Consider the following 26,816-nt stretch of genomic DNA (forward strand, 5'->3'; position numbering starts at 1 on the left):
CATAGCTATCTTTTATGATTCATATAAGAATAAAAATAATTTTTAAATTTGAAAAGTACATCACATAAATTTTTAGATAGTATACATGAAAATGCTAGTTAATATCCACTATCAACCAGGTTTCAGAAACAAAGTACTAGGGAAAAAAACTTTTCTCAAGAGCTAAAATTTAACAATGCCTTACATTTCAAAATGATATTCATGAACTCTCACCTGATTGAGATAATGATATTCTTCTGGTTGTTTAAGATGGAATGCTAATCTCTCTTCTTCACTTGCTCCTGCCAGAAGGTAATAGAATACATGATAGTTCCTGTTGGAAACAAAGAAGTATAATGAACATGGTCTATGGTTATCATTTAACAAGAAAAAGAAATTAATTTGTAAACTGTTTCAGCTTTGGTTCATTTTTTTAATACAAAGGTGATAAACTCAATATTGAAATACTACAGGGGAATTCTCTGGCAGTTTAGTAGTTAAGACTCAGTGCTTTCACTGCCGTGACCCAGGTTCAATCCCTGGTAGATGAACTAAGATTACACAAGCCACAGGGACAGCCGAATAGTAAGCAGTACAAAATAAGATGATGTTCTGTATGCCGAATCAAAAGACAAAGGTGGATCAGCAATACACTAAAGACCTCCAAAAATTCTCTCCACAGGACCAATTAGAAAACTAGCAAACTTGTCAGAATCAACTCTAGAAATTAACCAAAAATGTACAGCAATCTAGAGAGTGTTTACACAAGAAAAAGAGCTGCATTTCAGTATAAACAGAACCTTGGTGGCCTTTTAACTTGCCCTATTCCATCTTCTGCTTACCAGATACATGTAGTTTTCAATACCAATAGCTTACAACTGAGATGGACACCAGAAGTCTGGCAGCTTCCCGAAGAGGGCAGAACAGGGGTGAAGTTCATTAAGAACCTCATTCCCTGAAAAATATCATTATTTGAACTGTCTGGTAGTTTCATGGGTGAAGTCATTTTCAAAACTATTGATATCTTTACTTGATATGATTAAGAGTTATTACCCCAGTATGAAAATCTGTGTTCCAGAGACATTTGTAAGAAACAATTAGTGGCAATTTTTTGGAACATACTAGCTACCTGAACCCATGAATAAATATTAAAGCAAACAGTAAGCTAACCAAACAACTTGAAGAGAAATGCTGGGAAATGAGACATCTGCAGAGGTTTTAAAAAGTTCCAATATGTTCCTGGGAGTCTAGAAGGCCTTATGCATACATAAAGTTGTGCCCATGCCCAGGGCTGCATGTCTACTCATCAAAGACAAGAGAAAATACTAAGCTCTCACCTATCACTTACTTTGAAGATCTGCACAAGCAGGAAGTAAAGACTAAGGCAAAAAAATAAAATGCCTGCCTAGGAGTTAAAAGTCATGGTCCCTGAAACAAACACTAGAAGACTTACTGTTACCAACCATTTATGGAACTCTGTTCAATCATTCCCTGGTGGCTCAGATGGTAAAGAATTTGCCTGCAAAGCAGGAGACTGAGGTTCAATCCCTGGGTCAGGAAGATCCCCTGGAGAAGGAAATGGCTAAGCACTCCAGCATTCTTGCTTGGAGAATTCCATGGACAGAGAGGCCTGGCAGGCTACAGCCGAAGGGATCACAAAGATTTGGACACGGCTGACTAACTACCACTGAGAAGCTAACCAAGGGCTTCCATGGTGGCTGAGGGGTAAAGAATCCTCCTGTCAATACAGGAAACACAAATTTGATTCCTGGGTAGGGAAGATTCCCCTGAAGAAGGAAATGGCCACCCACTCTAGTATTCTTGCCTGGGAAATCCCATGGACAGAGGAATCTGGCAAGTTACAGTCCATGGAGTCGCAGAAGAGGCAGACACAACTTAGTGACTAAAAAACAAGTTAACCAAGCAAGTACTTAAATGGCTAAACTAAAAAAAAAATTACAGACTTCAAATTAGCTCAGAAAATTCACAAAACAAACAGCAAGAACAAAATTAACAACCACAAATCCTGGGAGAGGGAGGAGCTCATATTTAGAGCTGCCAAATGATTATTTTAAAAGTCCAATTATTATTTTAAATGTCCAATTTTCAACAAAAAATTTGAGTCATACAAGGAAACCAGAAACTAACACATACAAAGGAGAAAAAACAATCAATAATAACTGTTCCTGGGGCAGTCTGGACATTAACTTACTAGATAGGACTTTTAATTAGCTGTTTTAAATACATTCAAAAAACTAAAGAAAACCATGTTTAAAGAACTTAAAGCATGAGAATGATGTCTCGTCAAATAGAAGCTATTGATGAATATACAGAAATTATAAAAAAAAAAATCAGAAAGTAATTCTAGGGTTGACAAATATAATAAAATGAAAACCCATCTAGAGGAGCTCAACAAAAGATTTGTAGGCAGAAGAAAGAATCAGTGGACTTGAAAAAAGGTCAGTTAAAGCTAGCTAGTCTGAGGAAGAGAAAGAAAAATTACCAGTCTCAGGGATTTGTGGGACACCATCAAACAGACACCAACAAATGCACAGTATGGAACACCAATTTATGCACAATGGGAGTGCCAAAAGCAGAAGAGAAAGAATATTTGAAAAAAATAATGATCAAAGTCCCCCCATATTTGATGACAAACATTAATCTCTACATCTAAGAAACTTAATGAACTCCATGAGAGAAAAACTCAAGAGATCCACATCTGGACAAATTAAAACTACTGAAAGACAAAGACAAAATTTTCAGAGCACCATGAGAGAAATGCCTCATCAAGGGATCCTAATGTAAGATTACCACCTGATTTCTCATCACGAGCCATGGAAAGGAAAACAGATTCAAAGTACTAAAAGAAAAAACAATCAAGAATTATATATCCAGCAAAACTATCCTCCAAAAAAAAAAAAACGAAGAAGAAATTAGGATATTCCCAGATAAGTCAAAACTAAATACTTCACAGCTAACAGATGGACCCCATAAAAAATGCTAAAAGGAGCTTTTATGGCTGAAATAAAAGAAGACAAGATTCAATTAAGCATGAAGAAATAAATAGCATCAGTAATAGTAACTACATAGATAAATATTATAAAAGATAGTATAAATGTCTGTGTTGTTAGTAAGGCTTTTTCCCCTCCAACTAGACATTGGCAAAAAGCAACAATTATAAATCTATACTGATGAGTCTACTATTATAAACATTTGTACAACAAAACAACACAAAGTATAGAGGAAGTAACATAGGATAATGCTTAATGAACCTTTATTATATAAAAGGACTACACTAAGCATTTCATAAACATTATTTCATTTAATCTTCTAAACGACTAAAGGATAGTTTTCCATCTACAAAATAAGAAAAAGTATCTAAGAAGCAGAGAAGTTAGGTGAGATGCCAAACGGATATCCAATACTTGAATGTAGGCTTGTTTAACTTCAAAGTCTGGCTCTTCATTTTGTTTCATTGTAACATGAAGCAAATCATTTACCTCTCTTATATTTGGCTTCCTCATCTAAAGGAAGTTACATATGTATAATCTTTGAAATTCCATATACCTCAAAGATTATAATAAAGTTAAGAGCTTTATAAAAAACTTTTCTCAAATTAGAGAAAGAACACTAAGACACAGCAAAACATCCAAAGACAAAACAAAAGATATCACCTAAGACACCACTATTTTCCTGTTCTGATAGTCTTCCTAGAATTTAGAAAAGACAACAGTTCGATATAGTCATTAAAAATATCTCACAGCATCTTCAAAAGTATTCTTCCCATGACAGAAATAGCAATTATATGTAAAGCTATGCATGGTATAAACTGAATTAAAAGTCACAATACACAAAGATCTGAAAAGTCAATCTGCATGACACAAGTGTTACACTCAATTTAACTACGATCTCAATTATACAAATTAAAATACGTACCGTTCATTATGTTCTTGATAAACGAGTCTAGACTTCTCCAGTAGATACTTTTCAACATAGGCACTGTAATAAAAATAGAATTGGTTGATATAAGTAATAAAAGCCTAATGTAAGGTAGACAAATATTTTATTAGAAAAGATGCAAAAGTCTAAAGAATACTATTCAAAGTACATTTTCCACTATTATTGGTGGTACAGTGGTGAGCATAGCTGCCTTCCAGAGGATATTTACCATTATAATTGTGTTATGGACATTGTTAAGGTTATCCATGTTAAATTCATAAATTCCTTTTTTTTATTTTAACTTTCCATAAAGCAAAATAAAGTCAGGAGTTCAAAACATGGCACTCAAGACCCTACAATGACACAGACTTTACTTTCTTCCCAGGCTCAATACCACAGTACGTTCTTTCAAATATTATACTTTGGCTAGGCTACTAAATAAGGCTCAAAGCTATACTTCCTTTACATATCCATGCTGTTGCCACATCCTGGAATAAATGTGTTTATAGCTTGCCAATTTCCTCAGTAAGCACTCATTAATTGGGCACTGTGTAAGCACTGTTCAGATACAGAAATAAGTGATACACTACCTGTTTTCAAATGATATACTACCTGTTTTCAAGGGGCTTACAAACTAGTGGAGAAAACAGGCAAACTAACAGCTATCATACAGAGCTGACAGGATTTATTATAGAGCAACGACCAGAATATTATAAATGTAAAAAGAGAGATATGATTCAATTCAAGAAGGAAAAAGGACGTAAGGAAGAACTCTCATAGAGAATGAGTACACAGTACTTATTAATATGGATATAAAAACCATAAATAAAAACTAGCACACAACACAACAACCAGTTTACATATGTATGTATAAAAATATGTCTGTATGTGTACGTCTGTAGGTGTTCGTGTCTTTGTATTGATCAAATGAGAATCTTTTCTCAGGAATGCAAAATGATCCAATATTGGGAAGATAATGATAATATTAATAAATTCAAGAGTGAAGATCAGACTAATTTCCACAGATACCAAAAAGGCCTTTAATAAAATTCAATATCCATTACTGACAAAAATACCCAAAGAAAACTAAAATCAATGCTTAATTTATTAACATGATAAAATGTCCCAAAGCCAATATTCTACTTAATGAAGAAAAGTAAAGGCATTCACACAAGTATCTAGAACAATATTATCATAGTTTAGGAGGTATGTAATCAAACAAGATAGAAAATAATCAGAGATATAAGAACAAAAAAAAAAGTTAAACTATTTTAGCAGATAATATAATAAACCTAGAAATGGTAAGAGAAACAGCCAACAGTAAAACTAATACAAACAATAATTCAGCAAGATAGTAAGATATAAAATTAATATAAAAATCAATAGAAGTAATTGGGGCTTCCCTGAGCCTCTGATGGTAAAGAATCTGCCTGCAGTGCAGGAGATCTAGGTTCAATTCCTGGGTCAGGAAGATCCCCTGGAGAAGGGAATAACTACCCACTCCAGTATTCCTGCCTGGAGAATTCGATGGACAGGGGAGCCTGGGAGGCTACAGTTGATGGGGTCACAAAGAGCTGGACACAACTGAGCAACTAACACATACAAGTAACGTGCAATTTTAGAAGATATAATGTAAGAGAAAAATCACACTTTTAATAAAATAAAACATTAAAAATATTTAGGAATAAACCAAATAAGAAATATTAAAAAACTAAAAAACATATCTAAACACGATAAAGATATTTACTACTCCAAAATTTATTAATCCAATAAAACCAAGCCATGAAAGACATGGAAGATTCTTCAATAAATATTGCTAAGGAAGAAAGAATGCAATCTGTAAAGATGATATTCTATATAATTTCCAATTATGTGACACTCTGGAAAAGGCAAACCTGTTAAAACAGTGAAAAGATCGGCAGCTGCTAAAGGTTAGTGGGTGGGAAGGGATGAACACATAGGGCACAGAGAATTTTTAGGGCAGTGAAACTATACATTTATCAAAGCCCATTCAATGAACAACACAAATGGAATATACTAATAAAGATATTATCAACAGAGGAAACTAGGGGATAGCATGAAGAGGCGTAAGGGAACGCTCCCTACTTTCTATTCATTTTTGTCACTAATCTAGAACTGTTCTAAAAAATAGTCTATTAATTTTTTAAAAGCTATAAAGATATTGCTGGCACAACCGGAGGACTCTGATCACAGACTGTAATAGCAAAAATTATAACTATGACAAAATTAAATACCCTGAGTATATTATATATATACAATATAAAATATATACAGTATATATATAATATATACAGTAAAATGTCATTATGGCTGCTTTAGGAAATTATTTATTTATTTATTTATTGAAATTAGTAATTATTTCAAGGGGTCAAGTTATGTACCCAACTTACTCAAAGACAATTTTTTTAGAATGAATATATACATAACAAAGAAAGATAAAGCAAATGCATATAGTTGTTAACAATTTATAAATCTAAATAAGGGTGGATGGATGTTACACTAGTCTTAGATCTTTGCTCATGTTTGAACTTTTCCAAAAGAAAAAAATAATTGAGAAAACAAATTTAATACTAATGTCACTATTTTCATTAAAGAGCAAACAAAAAACCTATGAGTTATAAAGGGGCAAAGGCAAACATTTAAACATCTCCAAAGCCTGATACTGCTACTTACCCAAGTACAGTGCCTGTTTCTTGGTAATTTACTTGAATAAACTTGCCAAAACGACTTGAATTGTTATTATGAGCTGTCTTTGCATTTCCAAAGGCCTGTCAAAATAAATAGTTCTCATCAATTCTATTGTTTAAAAATGGAAAATCCTTAGATCACCTCAACAAGAAAAAAGTGCTAAAGAGATACTAGAAAAGCAATTCACTTATAGCTTCAGGCTCTCATACTTCAGGTAAAGTAAGTAATATCTGCAATAAAGTCAAGTAGATTGCATTTTATGCTACTGAGTAAAATAAATCTTAATTGTAGAAACTTATTGCTCATTACAAATCAGATTTCACTTTCATATTCCAATGCCAGCAAATTTTCTTAATACATTTATATATATTTAAGACATATATACATTTCAAAATCTTGCTAAACTGAAATAACAGCCTAGGAAAAGAATAATTACATCAAAACAATTATAATTTAGAATTGTATAAAAGAAATAAAGTTTCATCATGCAATATACTATACTGTATTTTGCCTATTTAAAACAAAACTACAGTACTATTCTATATGGAATAAAAAAATATATAAGCTTCCTAAGTTATAACCCAAAGTATACACCATGCAATGAAATATTACCTAGCAATAAAGATGAAACTACTGGGACAGATGTCAACAGTGATAAATATTAAACGTTATGCTATGAAACCACACACAAGAGTATATATTATAACATGAAATTCTAGAAAAGGCAAAACAAGAGTAACATGTAGCAGATTAGAAGCTGTCTGGGAATAGGGTAGGAGCAGAAAATGTCTAAAAAAGGGACACAAGGGGTAATGAAAATATTCTATAACTTGATTCTATGATGGTGGTTACCTGGCATAAGCATTTATCAGAAATCACTAAACCATACATTTAAGTGGCTATATATTATTTCAAGCTATATCTCAATAAAATTGAAATTTAAGAACCCACAGTTGAACTCACATATTCAACAACTTAAATGAAATCTTCAATACATACTGCTGAATGAAAGAAGGCAGTCTTAAAACATTACATACTGTATGTTTTCATTAATATGACATTTAAAAAGGAAGGAAGAAAGAACAAATTGTCTCCGCAAGTTAATGGGAGTATGGAAGGACAGAGAGCATGAAAATAAGGAAAAGCATCAGGGAGTTCTACAGGGACGGTGGAACTACTCTGCACAGACACTGCATACAGATGGTCACACAAACGAGTATGTTTTATCATTTACACAACTCTACTGTAAAGGTGTTTTTTATTTTAATCTCTACTTTTAAAAGTAAACATTAAAAAACAAAGGCAAATAAAAGACAATTTCAGATATACAAATGTGAAAATATTCATCCTAAGTGAACCCACACTAACAGAAACAAAGGAAACTCTTCACACAGAAGGAAAATGACACCATGTTCAAATACAGATCCATGTAAGGAATGAAAACAGCAGAAAGAGTAACCACACGAGTAAATATATAAAATACATTTTATTACTTAGATCTCTTGAAAAGATTACTAAGGATGAGATCAGAGAAAATGGTAAAGGTCTCTGAAATCCCCCTCCCCTTCATAAAAGAACAAAAATTGTCGAAATCAACTTTTTGATGATTCTAGAAGTTAATGAAAGGCTTAGAGTAATCCCTTGTAAGAAGACTATTTAATCAAGGAAAACAGCTGGATTTCAGTAAGAAAAGCAAGCACTGATGGCATTTTAACTTACCTGATTACCAATTCCCTCTCCCTAGCTCCATGATGAAAAGAAAACCAACACCATACAGTTACAGTTTTTTCAAAAAGCAGTCTCACCTAGAAGCTACTGGAAAGATCAGACTAAAGTCAAAGCCCTGTCCCATATATAATCATCACAATTTGACCTATTTGGCACTTTCCTAGAAAATCTCATTCAAAGGGCTATCTTTATTTGACCTAACAAGAAGTCATCACTCACTGAGAGCAGCCTTTTTCCCACTAAAAGTAGATTGCCATATGATCCACCAATCCCACTGTTCAGCATATATCAGGAGAAAAATCTAATTTGAAAAGATACATGCACCCCTGTATTCACAGTAGCACTATTTACAAGAGCCAAGACCTGGAAACAACCCAAACATCTATGGGCAGATGAAGGGATAAAGATGTGGCATCTGTATGCAAATCAAGAAGAAATGGTTAGAACCAGACATGGAACAACGGACTGGTTATAAATTGGGAAAGGAACACGTCAAAGCTGTATATTGTCACCCTGCTTATTTAACTTATATGCAGAGTACATCATGCGAAATGCAGGGCTGGATGAAGCACAAGCTGGAATCAAGATTGCTGGGAGAGATATCAATAACCACAGCTATGTGGAAAATATCACCCTTACAGCAGAAAGCAAAGAACTAAAGAGCCTCTTTATGAAAGTGAAAGAGGAGAGTGAAAAAGCTGGCTTAAAAAATGAAGATCATGGCATCCGGTCCTACCACTTCACAGCAAATAGACGGGGAAACAATGGAAACAGTGACAGACTTCATTTTCTTGGGCTCCAAAATCACTGCAGATGGTGACTGCAGCCATCAAATTAAAAGATGCTTGCTCCTTGGAAGAAAAGCCATGACCAACCTAGACAGCATATTAAAATGCAGAGACATTACTTAGATGACAAAGGTCCATCTAGTCAAGGCTATGGTTTTTCCAGTAGTCATGTATGGATGTGAGAGATTTTCAAAAAGAAAATTGAGTGCCAAAGAATTGATGCTTTTGAGCTGTGGTACTGGAGAAGACTCCTGAGAGTCCCTTGGGCTGCAAAGAGATCAAACGAGTCAATCGTAAAGGAAATCAGTCCTGAATACTCATTGGAAGGACTATACTGAAGCTGAAACTTCAATACTTTGGCCAGCTGATGTGAAAAACTGACTCACTGGAAAAGACCCTGATGCTGGGAAAGACTGAAAACAGGAGGAGGAGGGGATGACAGAGGATGAGATGGTTGGATGGCATAACCAACTCAATGGACATGAGTTTGAGCAAGCTCCAAGAGCTGGTGATGGACAGGGAAACCTTGCGTGCTGCAGTCCATGGGGTTGCAAAGAGTTGGACATGACTGGGTGACTGAACTGAATTGATATATACACAATGGAACAATACTCAGTCATAAAAAAGAATAAAATAATGCCTTCTGCAACAACACAGATGGATCTAGAGGTATTGTACTAAGTAAAATCAAAAAAAGAAAGAAAAATATCATAGGTTATTACGCATATGTAGAATCTAAAATATGACACAAATAAACTTATTTATGAAACAAACAGGATCACAGACATAGACAGAAAATATTTGGTTTCCAAACGGGAAAGGGGTTGGAGAGGGATTAATCTGGAATTTGAGCTTAGCAGATAAACACTATTATGTGTAAAACAGATAAACAACCAGGTCTTACTGTATAACAAAGGGAATTAACTATATTCAGTATCTTGTAATAATCTATAATGGAATATGAAAAAGAGTATGTGTACGTATATGTGTGTGTATATATGTATCTAACTGAATCACGAGTATGTGTACGTATATGTGTGTGTATATATGTATCTAACTGAATCACTTTTTTGTACACAAGAAACTAAAACAACACTGCAAATCAACTATACTTCAATAAAAGAAAGAGAAGAAAAGGAAAAAGAAATGGTGAGAGCAGACATCTGTATCTTCTTTCTGATCAAAGCGTTACTACTAAGTACGCTTTTAACCTATATTTTTATAAACAGGTGTTCTTAATCAGATTGAGAAAGTTCCTTCTTTTGTTTGTTGAGAGTGTGTCTTTTTTTTGTCTACTTGTTTTAATCATGAAAGGGTGTTTTTTGTCAAATGCTTTTACTGCTATCTATTCAGACAATGCTGTAGCTTTTGTCCTATAGTCTATTAATGTTTAACAATGTATTTATTTTTATGTTGTTTAACCAATCTTTCATTCCTTAATATAAATCCTACTTTATCATAATGTATACTTCTTTTATATTTTGCTGAATTAAGTTTGCTAGTATTTCCTTAAGAATTTCTCTGTTTCAAGGGATACTGGTCTGTAGTTTTCTTATGTTGTGGTGTCTTTGTCTAATTTTAGTATCAGTGAAATATTTTGGACCTTGTAAAATTAGAAACTTTTCCTCCCTCCTGTTCCATTTCTTGGAAGAATTCTGAAGGATTTGTGTTAACTCTTCTTTAAATGTTTGGTAGAATATATTAGTGAATCCATCTGGTCCTAGGCATGATTTTTTCTTAAGCTTTTCACTGCTAAGAAACAGACTCACAGACATAGAAAACAAACTTATGGTTACCCAAGGGAAAAGGGGGTGAAAGAGGGACAAATTAGGACTTTGGGGTTAGCAGATACACAGTACTATACATAAAACAGATAAACAACAAGGTCCTACAGTATAATCATATTAGAAGATTATAATATGAATATAATATTATGTATTATTTGTAATTATATATGAAGAGTCATATTCGATATCCTGTAATAAACCATAATGGAAAAGAATGCGAACAAGAGTGCGTGTGCACGCATGTGCGTGCATGCTCAGCCGCTCAGTCGTGTCTGGCTCTGTGCGACCCCATGGAACCCACCAGGCTCCTCTGTCCATGGGGTTCTCCAGGCAAGAATACTGGAGCGGGTTGCCATGCCTCCTCAGGGGATCTTCCCAACCCAGGGACTGAACCCAGGTCTCCAGCATCACAGGTGGATTCTTTACCATCTGAGCCACCAGGGATATATATAACTGAATCACTTTCCAGTATACCAGAAACTAACACAACACTGTAAATCAACTTACTTCATTATGAAAACTTTAAAATTTAAATTCTAAAAAAGAGAGGGTTAAAATCTGGGAGAAGATGTGTATATATTTTCAGAACACATGTTTTATAATGGATTTGCACCCAGTATACACAAAGAACTCTCAAAACACAACAATAACAAGTTGGGCAATAGATTTTGACAGACACTTGACCAAAGAAGATATATAAGTGGTAAATAAACACATGAAAAGGTGTTCACATCATGAATGTATTATAGAATACATATTAAAATCATGAGATACCACTGTATACCTATTTGAAGGCTAAAATTAGAAAGTATGACTATATCAAAAGTTAGCAAGGATATGGAATAACACAAACTATATACACTGCTTGGTGGGAATGTAAAGTAGTATGTACAATTTATACATAAGTTTTCGATCCCTGGGTCAGGACCATTCCCTGGAGAAGGAAATGGCAACCTGTTCCAACATTCTTGCCTGGGAAATTCATGGGCAGAGGAGCCCAGTGGGCTACACAGTCCATGGGGTGGCAAAATGGTCAGACATGACTTAGTGACTAAAATACATAAACACACATAATATGATCCAGTCATTCCACTCCTAGCCGTTTACCCAAGAAAAAAAAAAACAGATTATGTCCACACAAAAACATAGTATTTTATGTATAATAATCAAAAACTGGAAACAACCTACATATTCATCAAAAGATGAATGAATAAACAAAGTGTGGTAAATCCATACAATGGAATATGGAATACTGTCTTAGCAAAAGGGATTATTGACACATACAAAAAATAATTACACCATGTAAAAGAAGTCAAACATAAAATAGCACATACTACATGATCCCATTTATACAGAATTGTAAAATGTACCAACTAACCTACAATGACAGAAAGCACATAAGAAGTTTCTTGAAGATGAGAGGAGCAGGAGTGAGAAAGAGGCATGGCAAAAGGATATGAGAAAATTTTAGGGATAATGGGTATGTTTAGTATCTTAATTGTGCTGGTGGTTTAATGGGTATACACATATATCACATTTATCAAAGTGTACACTTTAAATCTGTGCAATTACACCTCACAAAAACTCTTTCAAAACAAGTAATATTAACTCTCCTTTAAGCTCTAAAACAAAAACAGTATAGTCTGTTTCCTCTCTACCCTGGATGGTATTACTTATTAAAACATAATTTAAAAATTTTTCCCATATTCTCTACATTTTCAAAGATGAACCCTTAGAATTTCAATCCTGGGCACAGATTTTAAGCCTGCAAAGACAAAAATACATTGACAAGAATATTTTCCCCAAATACCCATTACCATAGTCAATTACAGACAGGAGTCCTGCTCCTGCTATCTCCCCTTACAGGGGGGTATATCTGACTCCAATTATCTCTTTCCTCTGCATCACTATGGCCCAAAGTTACTCTTTGAAAAAAATACTGCCACCGTTACATCTTTCAATCTTCCACACTGTCATTTTCACTTTCCTATCTTCCAGTTTTCCTTGGTAACTAAAAAATGATGTCTATATTTCCATTCGGTTTTATTTCATTTTCTCACATCTAACAAATTTTAATTTTTTTAAAGATATGTTTAAGAAAAATTATTTCTACACACTTACCTCAAGTACTGGTCCAGCGCCAAGAATAATTTGTTCCACTCCACTGGCAAATCCTTTCTGACTGAGGGCAGTAAGGTGATGAATAAGAAAGTTTGTGCTTTGCGTCTTTCCAGAACCGCTCTCTCCTGAAATAACGATGCACTGATTCTTTTTGCGCTGAAGCATGGCATGATAAGCTACATCAGCCACAGCATAAATGTGAGGCTCAAGTTTTCCCAATTGATGGTTATCATACATTTTGACATATTTGGGGTTATAAATAGGAAGAAATTTGAATGGGTTAATAGCTATTAGAATACTGCCAACATAGGTATAAATTTTTTCATGCTTAAAGCGATTTCGTAGGTTTTCTAAGAGAGTTTTCTCATTCAAATCAGGTAAGCTACATAAATCGTCAAAGTCCTTCTGTTGAGGCTGTGGAAGAAAACCCCGTTCCATCATCCTGCGACGTTCTTCTGTTACCCGTAGCCATGACTGAAGACTACCATAATGAATTGATCCATCGAGGTTTTTTTCTCTTAGAAGAAAACGGTAGTCCTCTCCACTCAGGCGATTTTCCAGAGCCATGCGGGGCCATAACATCATTCGCTGAACTGGACAGTCTGTTGGATTGAGTATCCATTCTTCTCCACCAAATTCTTTTACCTCTGCTAGAACATAACATTTTGTTTTGTCAAGATGAAGCTTGTTTATAAGTGAGTCAATCACCTCAGCAGCCGTGGAGTTTTTTCTGGCAGGAATCGGACAGTAGATTGTCCCTTCTGAAATTGTCCCAGGATATATGCGTAATGTATGTTCATTATCCTCAAAGCGTCGTCTTCCTCCATCATTTATATTCATATTGGATCCTGTCCCATCAGCATGGATGGTATGTGTTCAGGACTGCGCAAATCATTTTCATGGCAAGAAAACTGCAACAAAAAAGATGTGAAACATTAAGAAGTCATATTACACAAAAAAGAGGCTTAACAATTATGTTGATTATATCTTTCAGAACAAAAAAAAAACCCAACTCTTCTTTTAGAATAGGAACAGTTCATGAAAACAGTATAACTGAGACCACAGTATTTCATATATTGTCCAAACCAGGACACTTTCTAAAGCAGCCTAAACTTTTTCAATTTTTTGTTACATTAATAATTCAAAACCCAAAAAGTAAAAATAATAATTAATTTGTCCTCTACTATGTCAAATGTTTCTGAGGTAGGTACCTGGGATCAAAATCAACTTTTTTTTTTCCATTTACTTTTATTAGTTGGAGGCTAATTACTTTACAATATTGTAGTGCTTTTTGTCATACATTGACATGACTCAGCCATGGATTTACATGTATTCCCCATCCTGATCCCCCCTCCCACTTCCCTCTCTACCTGATCCCTCTGGGTCTTCCCAGTGCACCAGGCCCGAGCACTTGTCTCATGCATCCAACCTGGGCTGGTGATCTGTTTCACCCTAGATAATATACATGTTTCGATGCTGTTCTCTCGAAACATCCCACCCTCACCTTCTCCCACAGAGTCCAAAAGTCTGTTCTGTACATCTGTGTCTCTTTTTCTATTTTGCATATAGGGTTATCATTACCATCTTTCGAAATTCCATATATATGTGTTAGTATACTGTAATGGTCTTTATCTTTTTGGCTTACTTCACTCTGTATAATGGGCTCAAAATCAACTTCTTTCTTTATATATGAAAAAGAGCATCACTGAAGACTGAATTAAGATGGACAAAACAATCACATAAATCTAATCACCATATATCCAAAAGCTCTTATGGATAAAGCAAAACCAAGAAAGTGTCACCAACAAAGCAAAAATCTGTGAAAGTAAAAACAGTAAAAAGATGAGATCAGATAAACAGAAATTAAACTAGATGGATCCTGGGCCATAAATCTAGTCTTGGTAAATTCAAAAAGATTGAAATCATTCCAGTCATCTTTTCTGACCACAGTGCAGTAAGATTAGATCTCAATTACAGGAAAAAAATTATTAAAAATTCAAACATATGGAGACTAAACAACACGCTTCTGAATAACCAACAAATCGTAGAAGAAATCAAAAAAGAAATCAAAATATGCATAGAAATGAATGAAAATGATAACACAACAACCCAAAACCTATGGGACACTGTAAAAGCAGTGCTAAGGGGAAGATTCATAGCATTACAGGCCTACCTCAAGAAACAAGAAAAAAGTCAAATAAATAACCTAACTCTACACCTAAAGCAACTAGAGGAAGAAGAAATGAAGAACCCCAGGGTTAGTAGAAGGAAAGAAATCTTAAAAATTAGGGCAGAAATAAATGCAAAAGAAACTAAAGAGACCATAGCAAAAATTAACAAAGCTAAAAGCTGGTTTTTTGAAAAAATTAACAAAATTGACAAACCATTAGCAAGACTCATTAAGAAACAAAGGGAGAAGAACCAAATTAACAAAATTAGAAATGAAAATGGAGAGATCACAACAGACAACACTGAAATACAAAGGATCATAAGAGACTACTACCAGCAGCTCTATGCCAATAAAATGGACAACTTGGAAGAAATGGACAAGTTCTTAGAGAAGTATAACTTTCCAAAACTGAACCAGGAAGAAATAGAAGATCTTAACAAAATGATCACAAGCAAGGAAATCGAAACTGTAATCAGAAATCTTCCAGCAAACAAAAGCCCAGGACCAGATGGCTTCACAGCTGAATTCTACCAAAAATTTAGAGAAGAGCTAACACCTATCTTACTCAAACTCTTCCAGAAAATTGCAGAAGAAGGTAGACTTCCAAACTCATTCTATGAGGCCACCATCACCCTAATTCCAAAACCAGACAAAGATGCCACAAAAAAAGAAAACTACAGGCCAATATCACTGATGAACATAGATGCAAAAATCCTTAACAAAATTCTAGCAAACAGAATCCAACAACATATTAAAAAAATCATTCATCATGACCAAGTGGGCTTTATCCCAGGAATGCAAGGATTCTTTAATATCCGCAAATCAATCAATGTAATACACCACATTAACAAATTGAAAGATAAAAACCATATGATTATCTCAATAGATGCAGAAAAAGCCTTTGACAAAATTCAACATCCATTTATGATTAAAACTCTCCAGAAGGCAGGAATAGAAGGAACATACCTCAACATAATAAAAGCTATATATGACAAACCCACAGCAAGCATCACCCTCAATGGTGAAAAATTGAAAGCATTTCCCCTGAAATCAGGAACAAGACAAGGGTGCCCACTCTCACCACTACTATTCAACATAGTTTTGGAAGTGTTGGCCACAGCAATCAGGGCAGAAAAAGAAGTAAAAGGAATCCAGATAGGAAAAGAAGAAGTGAAACTCTCTCTGTTTGCAGATGACATGATCCTCTACATAGAAAACCCTAAAGACTCTACCAGAAAATTACTAGAGCTAATCAACGAATACAGTCAAGTTGCAGGATATAAAATTAACACACAGAAATCTCTTGCATTCCTATACACTAACAATGAGAAAACAGAAAGAGAAATTAAGGAAACAATACCATTCACCATTGCAACAAAAAGAATAAAATACTTAGGAGTATATCTACCTAAAGAAACAAAAGACCTATACATAGAAAACTATAAAACACTGATGAAAGAAATCAAAGAGGACACAAGCAGATGGAGAAATATACCATGTTCATGGATTGGAAGAATCAATATTGTCAAAATGGCTATACTACCCAAAGTAATCTATAGATTCAATGCAATCCCTATCAAACTACCAACAGTATTTTTCACAGAACTAGAACAAATAATTTCACAATTTGTATGGAAATACAAAAAACCTCGAATAGCCAAAGTAATCCTGAGAAAGAAGAATGGAACTGGAGGAATCAATCTGCCTGACTTCAGACTCTACTACAAAGCCACAGTCATCAAGACAGTATGGTACTGGCACAAAGACAGAAATATAGATCAATGGAACAGAATAGAAAGCCCAGAGATAAGTCCACGAACCTATGGTCACCTTATCTTCGACAAAGGAGGCAAGGATATACAATGGAAAAAAGATAACCTCTTTAACAAGTGGTGCTGGGAAAACTGGTCAACCACCTGTAAAAGAATGAAACTAGAACACTTTCTAACACCATACACAAAAATAAACTCAAAATGGATTAAAGATCTAAATGTAAGACCAGAAACTATAAGACTCCTAGAGGAGAACATAGGCAAAACACTCTCCGACATAAATCACAGCAGGATCCTCTATGACCCACATCCCAGAATTTCAGAAATAAAAGCAAAAATAAACAAATGGGACCTAATGAAACTTAAAAGCTTTTGCACAACAAAGGAAACTATAAGCAAGGTGAAAAGACAGCCCTCAGATTGGGAGAAAATAATAGCAAATGAAGCAACAGACAAAGGATTAATCTCAAAAATATACAAGCAACTCCTCCAGCTCAACTCCAGAAAAATAAATGACCCAATCAAAAAATGGGCCAAAGAACTCAACAGACATTTCTCCAAGGAAGACATACAGATGGCTAACAAACACATGAAAAGATGCTCAACATCACTCATTATCAGAGAAATGCAAATCAAAACCACAATGAGGTACCATTATACACCAGTCAGGATGGCTGCTATCCAAAAATCTACAAGCAATAAATGCTGGAGAGGGTGTGGAGAAAAGGGAACCCTCTTACACTGTTGGTGGGAATGCAAATTAGTACAGCCACTATGGAAAACAGTGTGGAGATTTCTTAAAAAGCTGGAAATAGAACTGCCATATGACCCAGCAATCCCACTTCTGGGCATACACACCAAGGAAACCAGATCTGAAAGAGCCACATGCACCCCAATGTTCATCGCAGCACTGTTTATAATAGCCAGGACATGGAAGCAACCCAGATGCCCATCAGCAGACGAATGGATGAGGAAGCTGTGGTACATATACACCATGGAATATTACTCAGCCATTAAAAGAATTCATCTGAATCACTTCTAATGAGATGGATGAAACTGGAGCCCATTATACAGAGCGAAGTAAGCCAGAAAGATAAAGACCATTACAGTATACTAACACATATATATGGACTTTAGAAAGATGGTAATGATAACCCTATATGCAAAACAGAAAAAGAGACTCAGATGTATGGAACAGACTTGTGGACTCTGGGAGAAGGCGAGGGTGGGATGTTTCAGGAGAACAGCATTGAAACATGTGTATTATCTAGGGTGAAACGGATAACCAGCTCAGGTTGGGTACATGGGACAAGTGCTCGGGCCTGGTGCACTGGGAAGACCCAGAGGGATCGGGTGGAGAGGGAGGTGGGAGGGGGGACTGGGATGGGGAATACATGAAATCCATGGCTAATTCATATCAATGTATAACAAAAACTACTGTAATGATGTAAAGTAATTAGCCTCCAACTAATAAAAATTAAAAAAAAAAAAAAATAAAATAAACTAGATGGAGTTATAACCAACAAAACAATGAGAGAATCCTTCAACTATACTAGATACTAACAAAATGCTCTCCATAGTAGTTCTATCAACTGACTATTGCAGTCACCTAGGAAAAGGTTGTGTTTCTCTGCCTCCTTACCAAAAGGTAGTACTGTCAGACTGGAGTTTCTGCCAATATAAGAAATGTAAAAAGATATTTCATTACTTCAAATTGTATTTCCCTGATGACCACTGAGAAGGGGTAACACATTCTATCACTTGCCATTAGGGCTATGATTGTTTAATTTCCCCTTTTTGTCTTCTCATTATTAATTTGAATGAGCTTTTTATATACCCTATATATTCAATTTTCAGCTGGATGAATGACAAATATCTGCTACCATTCAGTAGCTTATCCTTATTTTGTTCATGTTGCCCTTTGTTGTACAGAAGTTATATTTTTGATAAATTTATCAATCCTTTACAGGTTACTATTTCTAATAAGCAACATTAGCAACTGCAATTAACTTTTATTATGGGTTTATTTGTACTAGTCATTTTTCAAAGCGTTGTACATGAATTATTTGATTTAAAATTCACAAGCTGTCCCTGAGGGTTGTTTTTTAATCATCATCATTTTACAAAAGAAAAAACACAGAAATTTTATATAACTTGACCAAATGTGATAAAGTTGAGATTTGAAGCAGGCAGTCTGGCTCTAAAACCTATATACTATTATCTCCTGGTATAGTTTTTCTAAATCTTCCTTTATCCTAAGGATATAAAGTTATTATCCTATGTTTTCTCCTAAAAAAACAAAATTTTACTTCTCTTATTTAAGTCTTTAATGCATACAGAACTTATTTTCATGTATGTTGTAAGACAGGGCTCAGAATTATTTTCAAATCAAACTCAGATTAGCCACTGGACCAGCACCACAATGAAGACTCATCTTTCCCCACTGACTCATAACGCTACCTCTGCCATGTGGCTAATTCCATATAAGTATCAATCTGTTCTGGGCTCTGTAATCTTTTTCACTAGTCTATTTACCAACAGTAAGCCTATCTTAATTAGTACAGCTTTATAATAAGCTTTGAAATCTGGAGGGCATATCACCTCAATTTGTTACTCTTTAATGTTACTTTAACTATGTACCACCATAAAAAATTTAAATATCAGTGTATCGACTACAATGAAAAAACTTTTTGGCATTTTGATGGATTTTATAGATCAATATTGGAAAAAACTGGCATCCTACTGACTTCCCATTCATAAACACCATGTTGTTGTTTTTTATAATCACATTGTTTCGCTCCTAAGGTTTATCTTATCTTCATATTCATCCAATCTTTTTTCAGTTTAAATTTCGTAATTGTTTTAAGAGATACTACTTGCTTACTACCTCCTTAAACATTCTATATAACTGGATATTTTCCAGAATAATAGTTTAATGTCATCAGAGTGAACTGCACTTATGATTGTTGATTTTATTTCTTATTTTTCTCAGCATTAGATGACTTAGTTTGAGAATTTAGCTTTATAGGTACACTTTTTGATGGAAGTGATTTGATTTATTCAAATCAGGAGATCTGAAACAAGTCTGATGAGAGACTTGTTTTTCATACCAACATTTACCGAGAATCCATTATTTACTACTTTTTTTAACACTACTAATCAATACTATTACAATACTATTAACCTTTAAATTAACATTTTTAATATGACTGACATTTAATTTTCCCAGTTATCTCATAAATATTTTTCTTACAGTCAGTCTATTCAAATCAGATCTGTCCTGCAGGAGGGTTTTAGTTGGAAAGCTATGTTTGTGTTTATATGAGGCCAAAGCCTCATATAAACTATGGCCTCTGGCAACAGAAAGCAGCAAAACTACTCCTTCCGGTCACACAGGCTGTTCCCTGTACTATTCCAGGATATTGCATAACTCACCTATAAAGGTGAATAGGATGGCAGCCCCAGAACTAAACTCAGAAATACTGTTTTCAATAGAGGAGTCCTACCTACCCTGGACTCGTGGTTACCAACAATTAGTCCAATTCCAGTGACATTTCTGTATTATCTTGAAGAGGCCAAAACCTCAGCTGTGTTCCCTGAAAGCTCCCAGCCATAAGCCCTATTCATTGCCCTGTGTTCCACTCTCTTTCCAAGATAGAAATGTTTGCCTTATTTTGAGCTCCATTTATGTCAATTCAGTTATCTCCTTTTGTTATTTTATCAGTCACTGCTTTGTGTTAGAAAAAAGGGGTTCTCTCAAAATGTCACTCATAAATTTCCTGGTGGTCCAGAGGTTAGGACTCATGCTTTCACTGCAGAGGGCCCAGGTTCGATCCCTGGATGGAGAACTAAGATCCCGCAAGCTCTGTAGCACACTCCCCCCACAAAAGGTTTTTTAAAATATCACTCATAAATACATCTTGAGAGCAAGCCATGTGTGTTTATCAGAATCATCTGGGAAACAGTTTTAAAATATACATTTCTAGGCCTCAAAATGGTTCTGAGGTTGGAAAAACAAAGCAATTCTTTTGTTGTAGATCCAGAAAATAGCATTTGGGAAACAATGGTCTATATTTCCACTTTCCACCCCTTTACCACTCTTTCCGCATAGCAAGCTACTGCCAATGTTCTTTAAAGATGTCACCAATGACCACAAAGCTGTCAAATCCAAAGGTTTCTTCTCAAACCTCATCTTAACACACTACACTGTAGCATTTGACTAAGGTGGCCGTCCTCTCGTTCTAAAAACAGCCCTCACATTACAATTATTTTCCTTATAATCTTCCTGATAGGTTCATTTTTTTGACTCACTCTTACAGTTCCTCTTCCACTATCTCACTTTAAAGATAAAAATATTCCCCCAATTTTTGGTCTCAAACCAGTGCTCATTTGTCTCGTTGATTACATCTAACTCTCTACAATTTACACTACTACCTATTACCTATGGATGCTTTTGCACTATACTGGCAGAACTGAACAATTATGACAGAAACCATATAGTCCATAAAACCAAAAATGTTTACTATGTGTCCCTTAAAAGAAAAAGATGCCGACCCCTATTCTAGGATAACAACTAAAAAAATAAGGAAAAAACATAACTTCACAAGTAACAGAATGAAAATATGGGATGATAAAAAATAAGCTATTCAAAAGAGGGCAACAGGGACATTTAAGAACAGACAGAACAAACAGAAAGCAAACTAAATATAAGTAACTATATTAAGTGTGAATGCTCAAATTAAAACAAAAGATTGTCAGAGCAGACTTTTAAAATCTACCTATGTGCTGATTTCAATAGACACACATATATAACAGGAGGATACAGAACCTAAAGGTTTTAAAAAAAGAAGCTATACATGTAAATTCTAGCCAAAAGAAAGTTGGTATAATCAAAATAACTTCAAGCAAAATGGAAAAAGAAAGTTGAGTTAAATATCCCTTAAGCCCGTTTTAAGTTAAACAGGAAGTGACAGACTGGCAAGTAAGTAAGACTAGCAGGTGTTCTCCTATCCGCTATAGGAGAAAGGAGAAGAAGTATGAGTGAAATGTTTATTAGTTAGAGGGCTTGAGAACATAACTTTATGATTATAAATAGAATCAAACAGAGAAGCAGACACCAAAAACTTAAAACAAATGAAGGTCTAACGGGCCAAGGTTCTTTGGTAAACAAGACTAAATAAGATTTAAGCCAAAGGTGAACAGGTAACTCTTATGGAAAGAAAAAATGACTTTTTCTGGAAGAATTTAAAAACAAGAGTAAAAGGATGGGTTATGAAATAGCTTTTCAGGTTAACATGTGTTAAGAGTGCACGTTAGCTATCTTCATCACTAGATAGGCCATTAGAGCCCAATTTTAACCTTTGGTAGATCAACAGCAACTAAAAGCCAAATTTGGTGCTAAAAGAAAAAAATCTTATAGTATTTCAACTAAAGAAACGGTGATGGAAGAAATGAGTTATCGTTATGACACACTACAGCATAGGTATGTCAACATCTGTTGGTTTATCAGTAAGTACTCTGTACATTCTTCTGGTGAAAGTACTATGTTTTTCCTCAGAAGACCTCCTCCCTTGCCATTTGACACAGTTTGAATGGACTGACCTCATCCTCCAGTGAGCTGAGACGCAGGCCTGGCCAACCAGTTTATTCCATTCTCCCTACCGACAATGGCTGCTTATTGGGACAATCTATTGAAAATCTGCTGTAACTATTAGGAAAGAAGCATTTATTTTTCCTACTAGGACTGCTAACCTAAAATGTAAATCTAGAGCTACTGGCAGCCATATTCTCTGAATGAATAGAAGAAGCCTCTCTGCAGTTAAAGAAATGAACTCAACACACAGCAAGGCCTACAACACTGAGCCACTGAATCTAGCTGTGCCTCTGATAAACTCAACCACTGAATTGCCTTTTTAAGTGTGCCAATCAATTCCTTTTTATTCCCTGAGCCACTTCGAGTTGGGTTTCTGCTCTCTGTGATCAAAAGAACCCATTACAACAGGTTCAGTACAATACCCTTTGATAATATAGGTATCCCTTATTATACAAATTTCTCATATCCAAAAAATCTCACAATCTAAATTCAGGAGCCAAATATATTTGAATATATTTTTGGATACTTCCTTCACTATCATACTATTTGCTATCCACTTGGGTAATCAAATAAATTCAAATAAGGCAGTACTCTGAGACATCCAAATTCACTATCAAAACTGAAGAATTAAACAGATAGGGATGGTGAAGGATACTTGTAATACTAACCATGCAGAAACATGGCAAGGGATGAACAATACAATGTCAAGTAAAAGCATATAAAATTGTATGTAAAGGTATACATGGACCAAAATATTCGCTTTTGAAAAAAATCTTCAAATTATTTCCTTTTATAGTTTTCACCAAAGATAAATTTGACATGCATTATTTCATTCTAATTGAACAGAAATTCTATGATATAGGAAATAAACTATTATCTTATAAAACAGAGATTAAGGCTAGAAGAGCAAAATACATACATATATAATTTATGATTAATATTTCAAATCAGCAGAGAAAAAAAGATTATTAATGATGTGGGGATAAATAACAAATTGTGAAAATAAAACTATACATATTAACAATTACTGGCACTTAAAGCAATCAGACATTGCTACATTTTTCATAAAGAAAGTCATTCAATAATTTTTTATGCCCTATCCCAAAGCAGTTACTTCAAAAGTATACACTAACAGAGAAAAACAATGTGCTGAGATGGTTGCTGTGGTCAGTAGGGTGTGGTTCAGAATAGGCAAGCTTATGATGTTATTCACTGGACGGAGTCAGAAGAGACTAATTACAGAGGAAAACTATGGTGAAGGAAACAGAGTGCAGGAATACAGTTTCCTTTAAACAAAAAGTTTGGTTAAAAAAAAAAAGATCAAAAGGAATAACTAAAGATTTTTAATGCAGTGTTTTGCAGCTATGTGCTAATAAAACTTAATTTTCAAAAAAATATGCATTGTTGCTTTTACTTCTTAAGCTCTCCCAAGTTATTTTTCAACAAGAAAAAAGAAGTGGGTTTTCTCCTTATATGCGCTTTATCACAGGGATCTGTTTATGCAGTTTAGCAAGCAAGATCATACCTTATTACTCAGTAACAAAAGAACTTGAAGGACAGAATCAGGCAAATGTACATCTAAAAAATGAAAACCTAGCTTTGCTAGAGCTTCACTCAAAGCAAAAGACTCACCAGTACATTCTGAAAGAACATTCTACTATCAAGGTAGGGTCCTTTGAAAAAACATTACTGACTTGTGTACTGCTATACATTTCATGGGGAGAGAGTTATTAAACATTTTGAACTTGTTAGAAAAATGATTCTGGAAAAGTGGTATTCAAAAGCTAGTATTCGTGTTTTTTCACTTCTTAGTACTTAAATTGAAACGTTCTACAAATAAATATACTCATTACCATATTACTGTATAATCACATGCCGACATACCTTGAAGATATTACAGTTTTTGGTTTCAGACCACCAGAATAAAGGAAATATTACAATAAAGCAAGTCACAAAGATTTTTTGCTTTCCTATTACATATAAAGTTACATTTACACTATATACAGTCTACCAAGTGTGCAATAGCATTATAACTAAAAAATGTATACCTGAATCAAAAAAAACTTTATTGCTAAAAAAAAAAGTTAACTGAAAAGCTTTCAGTGAGTTGTAATCTTTTTGCTGGTGGAAGCTCTTCTCTAAATGAAGATTGTTGCTGATCATCAGGGTGGCAGTGGCTGAAGGCTGGGGTGACAACGGCAGCTTCTTAAAATAAGACAATAATGAAGTTTGCTGCATCAACCCTCTTCCTTTCATAAATGATTTCTCTGTAGCACGCAAAGCTGTTTGATAGCATTTTATCCACAGAACTTCTTTCAAAATTGGGAGTCAATGCACTCAAACCCTGCTGCTGCTTTCAACCACATTTATATAATAATCTAAATCCTCTACTGTCATTTCAGTAATCTTCACAGCATCTTCAACAGCAGTAGATTCCACCTCAGGAAACCACTTTCTTTGCTCATCCATAAGAAGCACCTACTCATCTACTCAGGCTTTAACATGAAATTGCAGCAACTCAGCCTCATTTTCGGATTCCAATTCTAATTCTCTAGCTATTTCCATCACATCTGCATCCACTTCCTCTATTGAAGTATTGAACTCCTCAAAGCTAGCAGGAGGGTTGCAATCTGCTTCTTCCAAACTCCTGTGTATTTTGATGTCTTCTCATGAATCACAAATGTTCTCAATGGCATCTAAAATAGTGAGTCCTTTCCAGAAGTTGTTCAAATGCCTTTTCCTAGAACCATCAGAAGAATCACTCTCTGACAACCATAGGCTTAAGTTTTTCTTAAAGTTTTTCTTAAATAAGAAGACCTGAAAGTAATAATTACAACCTTGATCCATGGCCTTCAGAAAGGATGTTGTGTAGGGGGCATAAAAACAGTAACATCATACATCCCTATCAGAGCTCTTGGAAAACCAGATGCATTGTCAATGAGCAGTAATATTCTGAAAGGAATCTTTTTTTTTCTGAGAAGTAGGTCTCAACAGTGGGCTTAAAATAGTCAGTAAACCATCTTGTAAACAAATATGCCAGAATCCAGGCTTGGTTTCTTCCATTTCAGACCACAGGCAGAGTAGATCTACCATAATTCTTAGGGGCCCTATGATTTTTGAAATGTTAAACAAGAATTAGGCTTCAACTCACCAGCTGCATTAACCCCTAACAAGAGACAGCCTGACCTTTGCAAACCACCACTGACTTCTCTTCTCTAGCTATTAAACTTATAGATGGTATCTTCTTCCAATAGAAGGTTGTTGCATCTACATTGAAAATCTGTTGTTTAAGCAACCTTCCTTAATTATCTTAAATTTTCTGAATGACTTGGTACAAATTCAACATCAGTACTTGCTGCTTCACCTTGCACTTATATGTTATGGAGACCGATTCTTTCCTTTAACCTCATGAACCAACCTCTGCTAGCTTCAAACTTTTCTTCAGTGGCTTCCTCACTTCTTTCAGCCTTCATAAAACTGAAGAGAGTTGGGGCCTTGCTCTGAATTGGGCTTTGAAATAAAGGAATATTTGTAACTGGTTTGATCTTCTGTCCATGCCACTAAAATGTTCTCCATGTCAGCAATAAAGTTATTTTACTTTGTTTTTCACATTGTTTACTGCAGTACCACTTTTAATTTCCTTCAAGAAGTTCTCCTTTGCAATGGCATCGTGGCTAAGTGGCACAAGAGGCTTAGCTTTCAACCTATCTCAGCTTTTGACATGTCATCCTCGCTAGGCTGAATCATTTCTAACTCTTGATTTAAAGTGAGAGACACGCAACCTTTTCTTTCACTTGAACACTGAGCAGCTACTGTAGAGCTATTAATTGCCACGACTTCAATACTTCATATCCAAGGGAATAGGGAGGGCCGAAAAGAGGGAAAGAGATAGGGGAGTGTTCAATCCCTGAAGCAGCCAGAACACATACAACATGTACTAATTAAGTTCATCGTCTTATACGGGTGTGGTTTGTGGCACCTCAGAACAATTACAATAGCAACATCAAAGATCATTGATCACGGATAATCATAATAAATATAATGAGAAAGTTTGAAATATTGAGAGAATTACCAAAATGTGACTCAGAGACATGAAGTGAGCATATCCTGTTATAACATTGGACAGGAGGTAGTGATCAAAACCATCCCCAAGAAAAGAAATGCAAAAAGGCAGAATGGTTGTCTGAGGAGGCCTTACAAATAGCTGAGAAAAGAAGAGACACTAAAGGC

The 26,816-nt window shown here is 34.9% G+C and overlaps 1 protein-coding gene across 12 annotated transcripts in view; it reads right to left on the bottom strand.

Moving 5' to 3' along the window:
- MYO9A (myosin IXA) overlaps positions 1-26,816 on the bottom strand; it is a 240,889-nt gene that overhangs the window by 166,683 nt on the left and 47,390 nt on the right. For all 12 annotated transcript variants that reach the window (XM_070468755.1, XM_070468761.1, XM_070468760.1 and 9 more), the window contains exons 2-5: positions 13,052-13,962; positions 6,613-6,707; positions 3,916-3,978; positions 214-313 (exon numbers count right to left, since the gene is read on the bottom strand). In XM_070468755.1, coding sequence (XP_070324856.1) covers positions 214-313; positions 3,916-3,978; positions 6,613-6,707; positions 13,052-13,891 — 1,098 coding nt within the window. In that variant the 5' untranslated portion in view covers positions 13,892-13,962. The remainder of the gene's footprint in view (positions 1-213; positions 314-3,915; positions 3,979-6,612; positions 6,708-13,051; positions 13,963-26,816) is intronic.

Source organism: Odocoileus virginianus, chromosome 6 (genome assembly GCF_023699985.2).
Source record: "Odocoileus virginianus isolate 20LAN1187 ecotype Illinois chromosome 6, Ovbor_1.2, whole genome shotgun sequence".
NCBI lineage: Eukaryota > Metazoa > Chordata > Mammalia > Artiodactyla > Cervidae > Odocoileus > Odocoileus virginianus.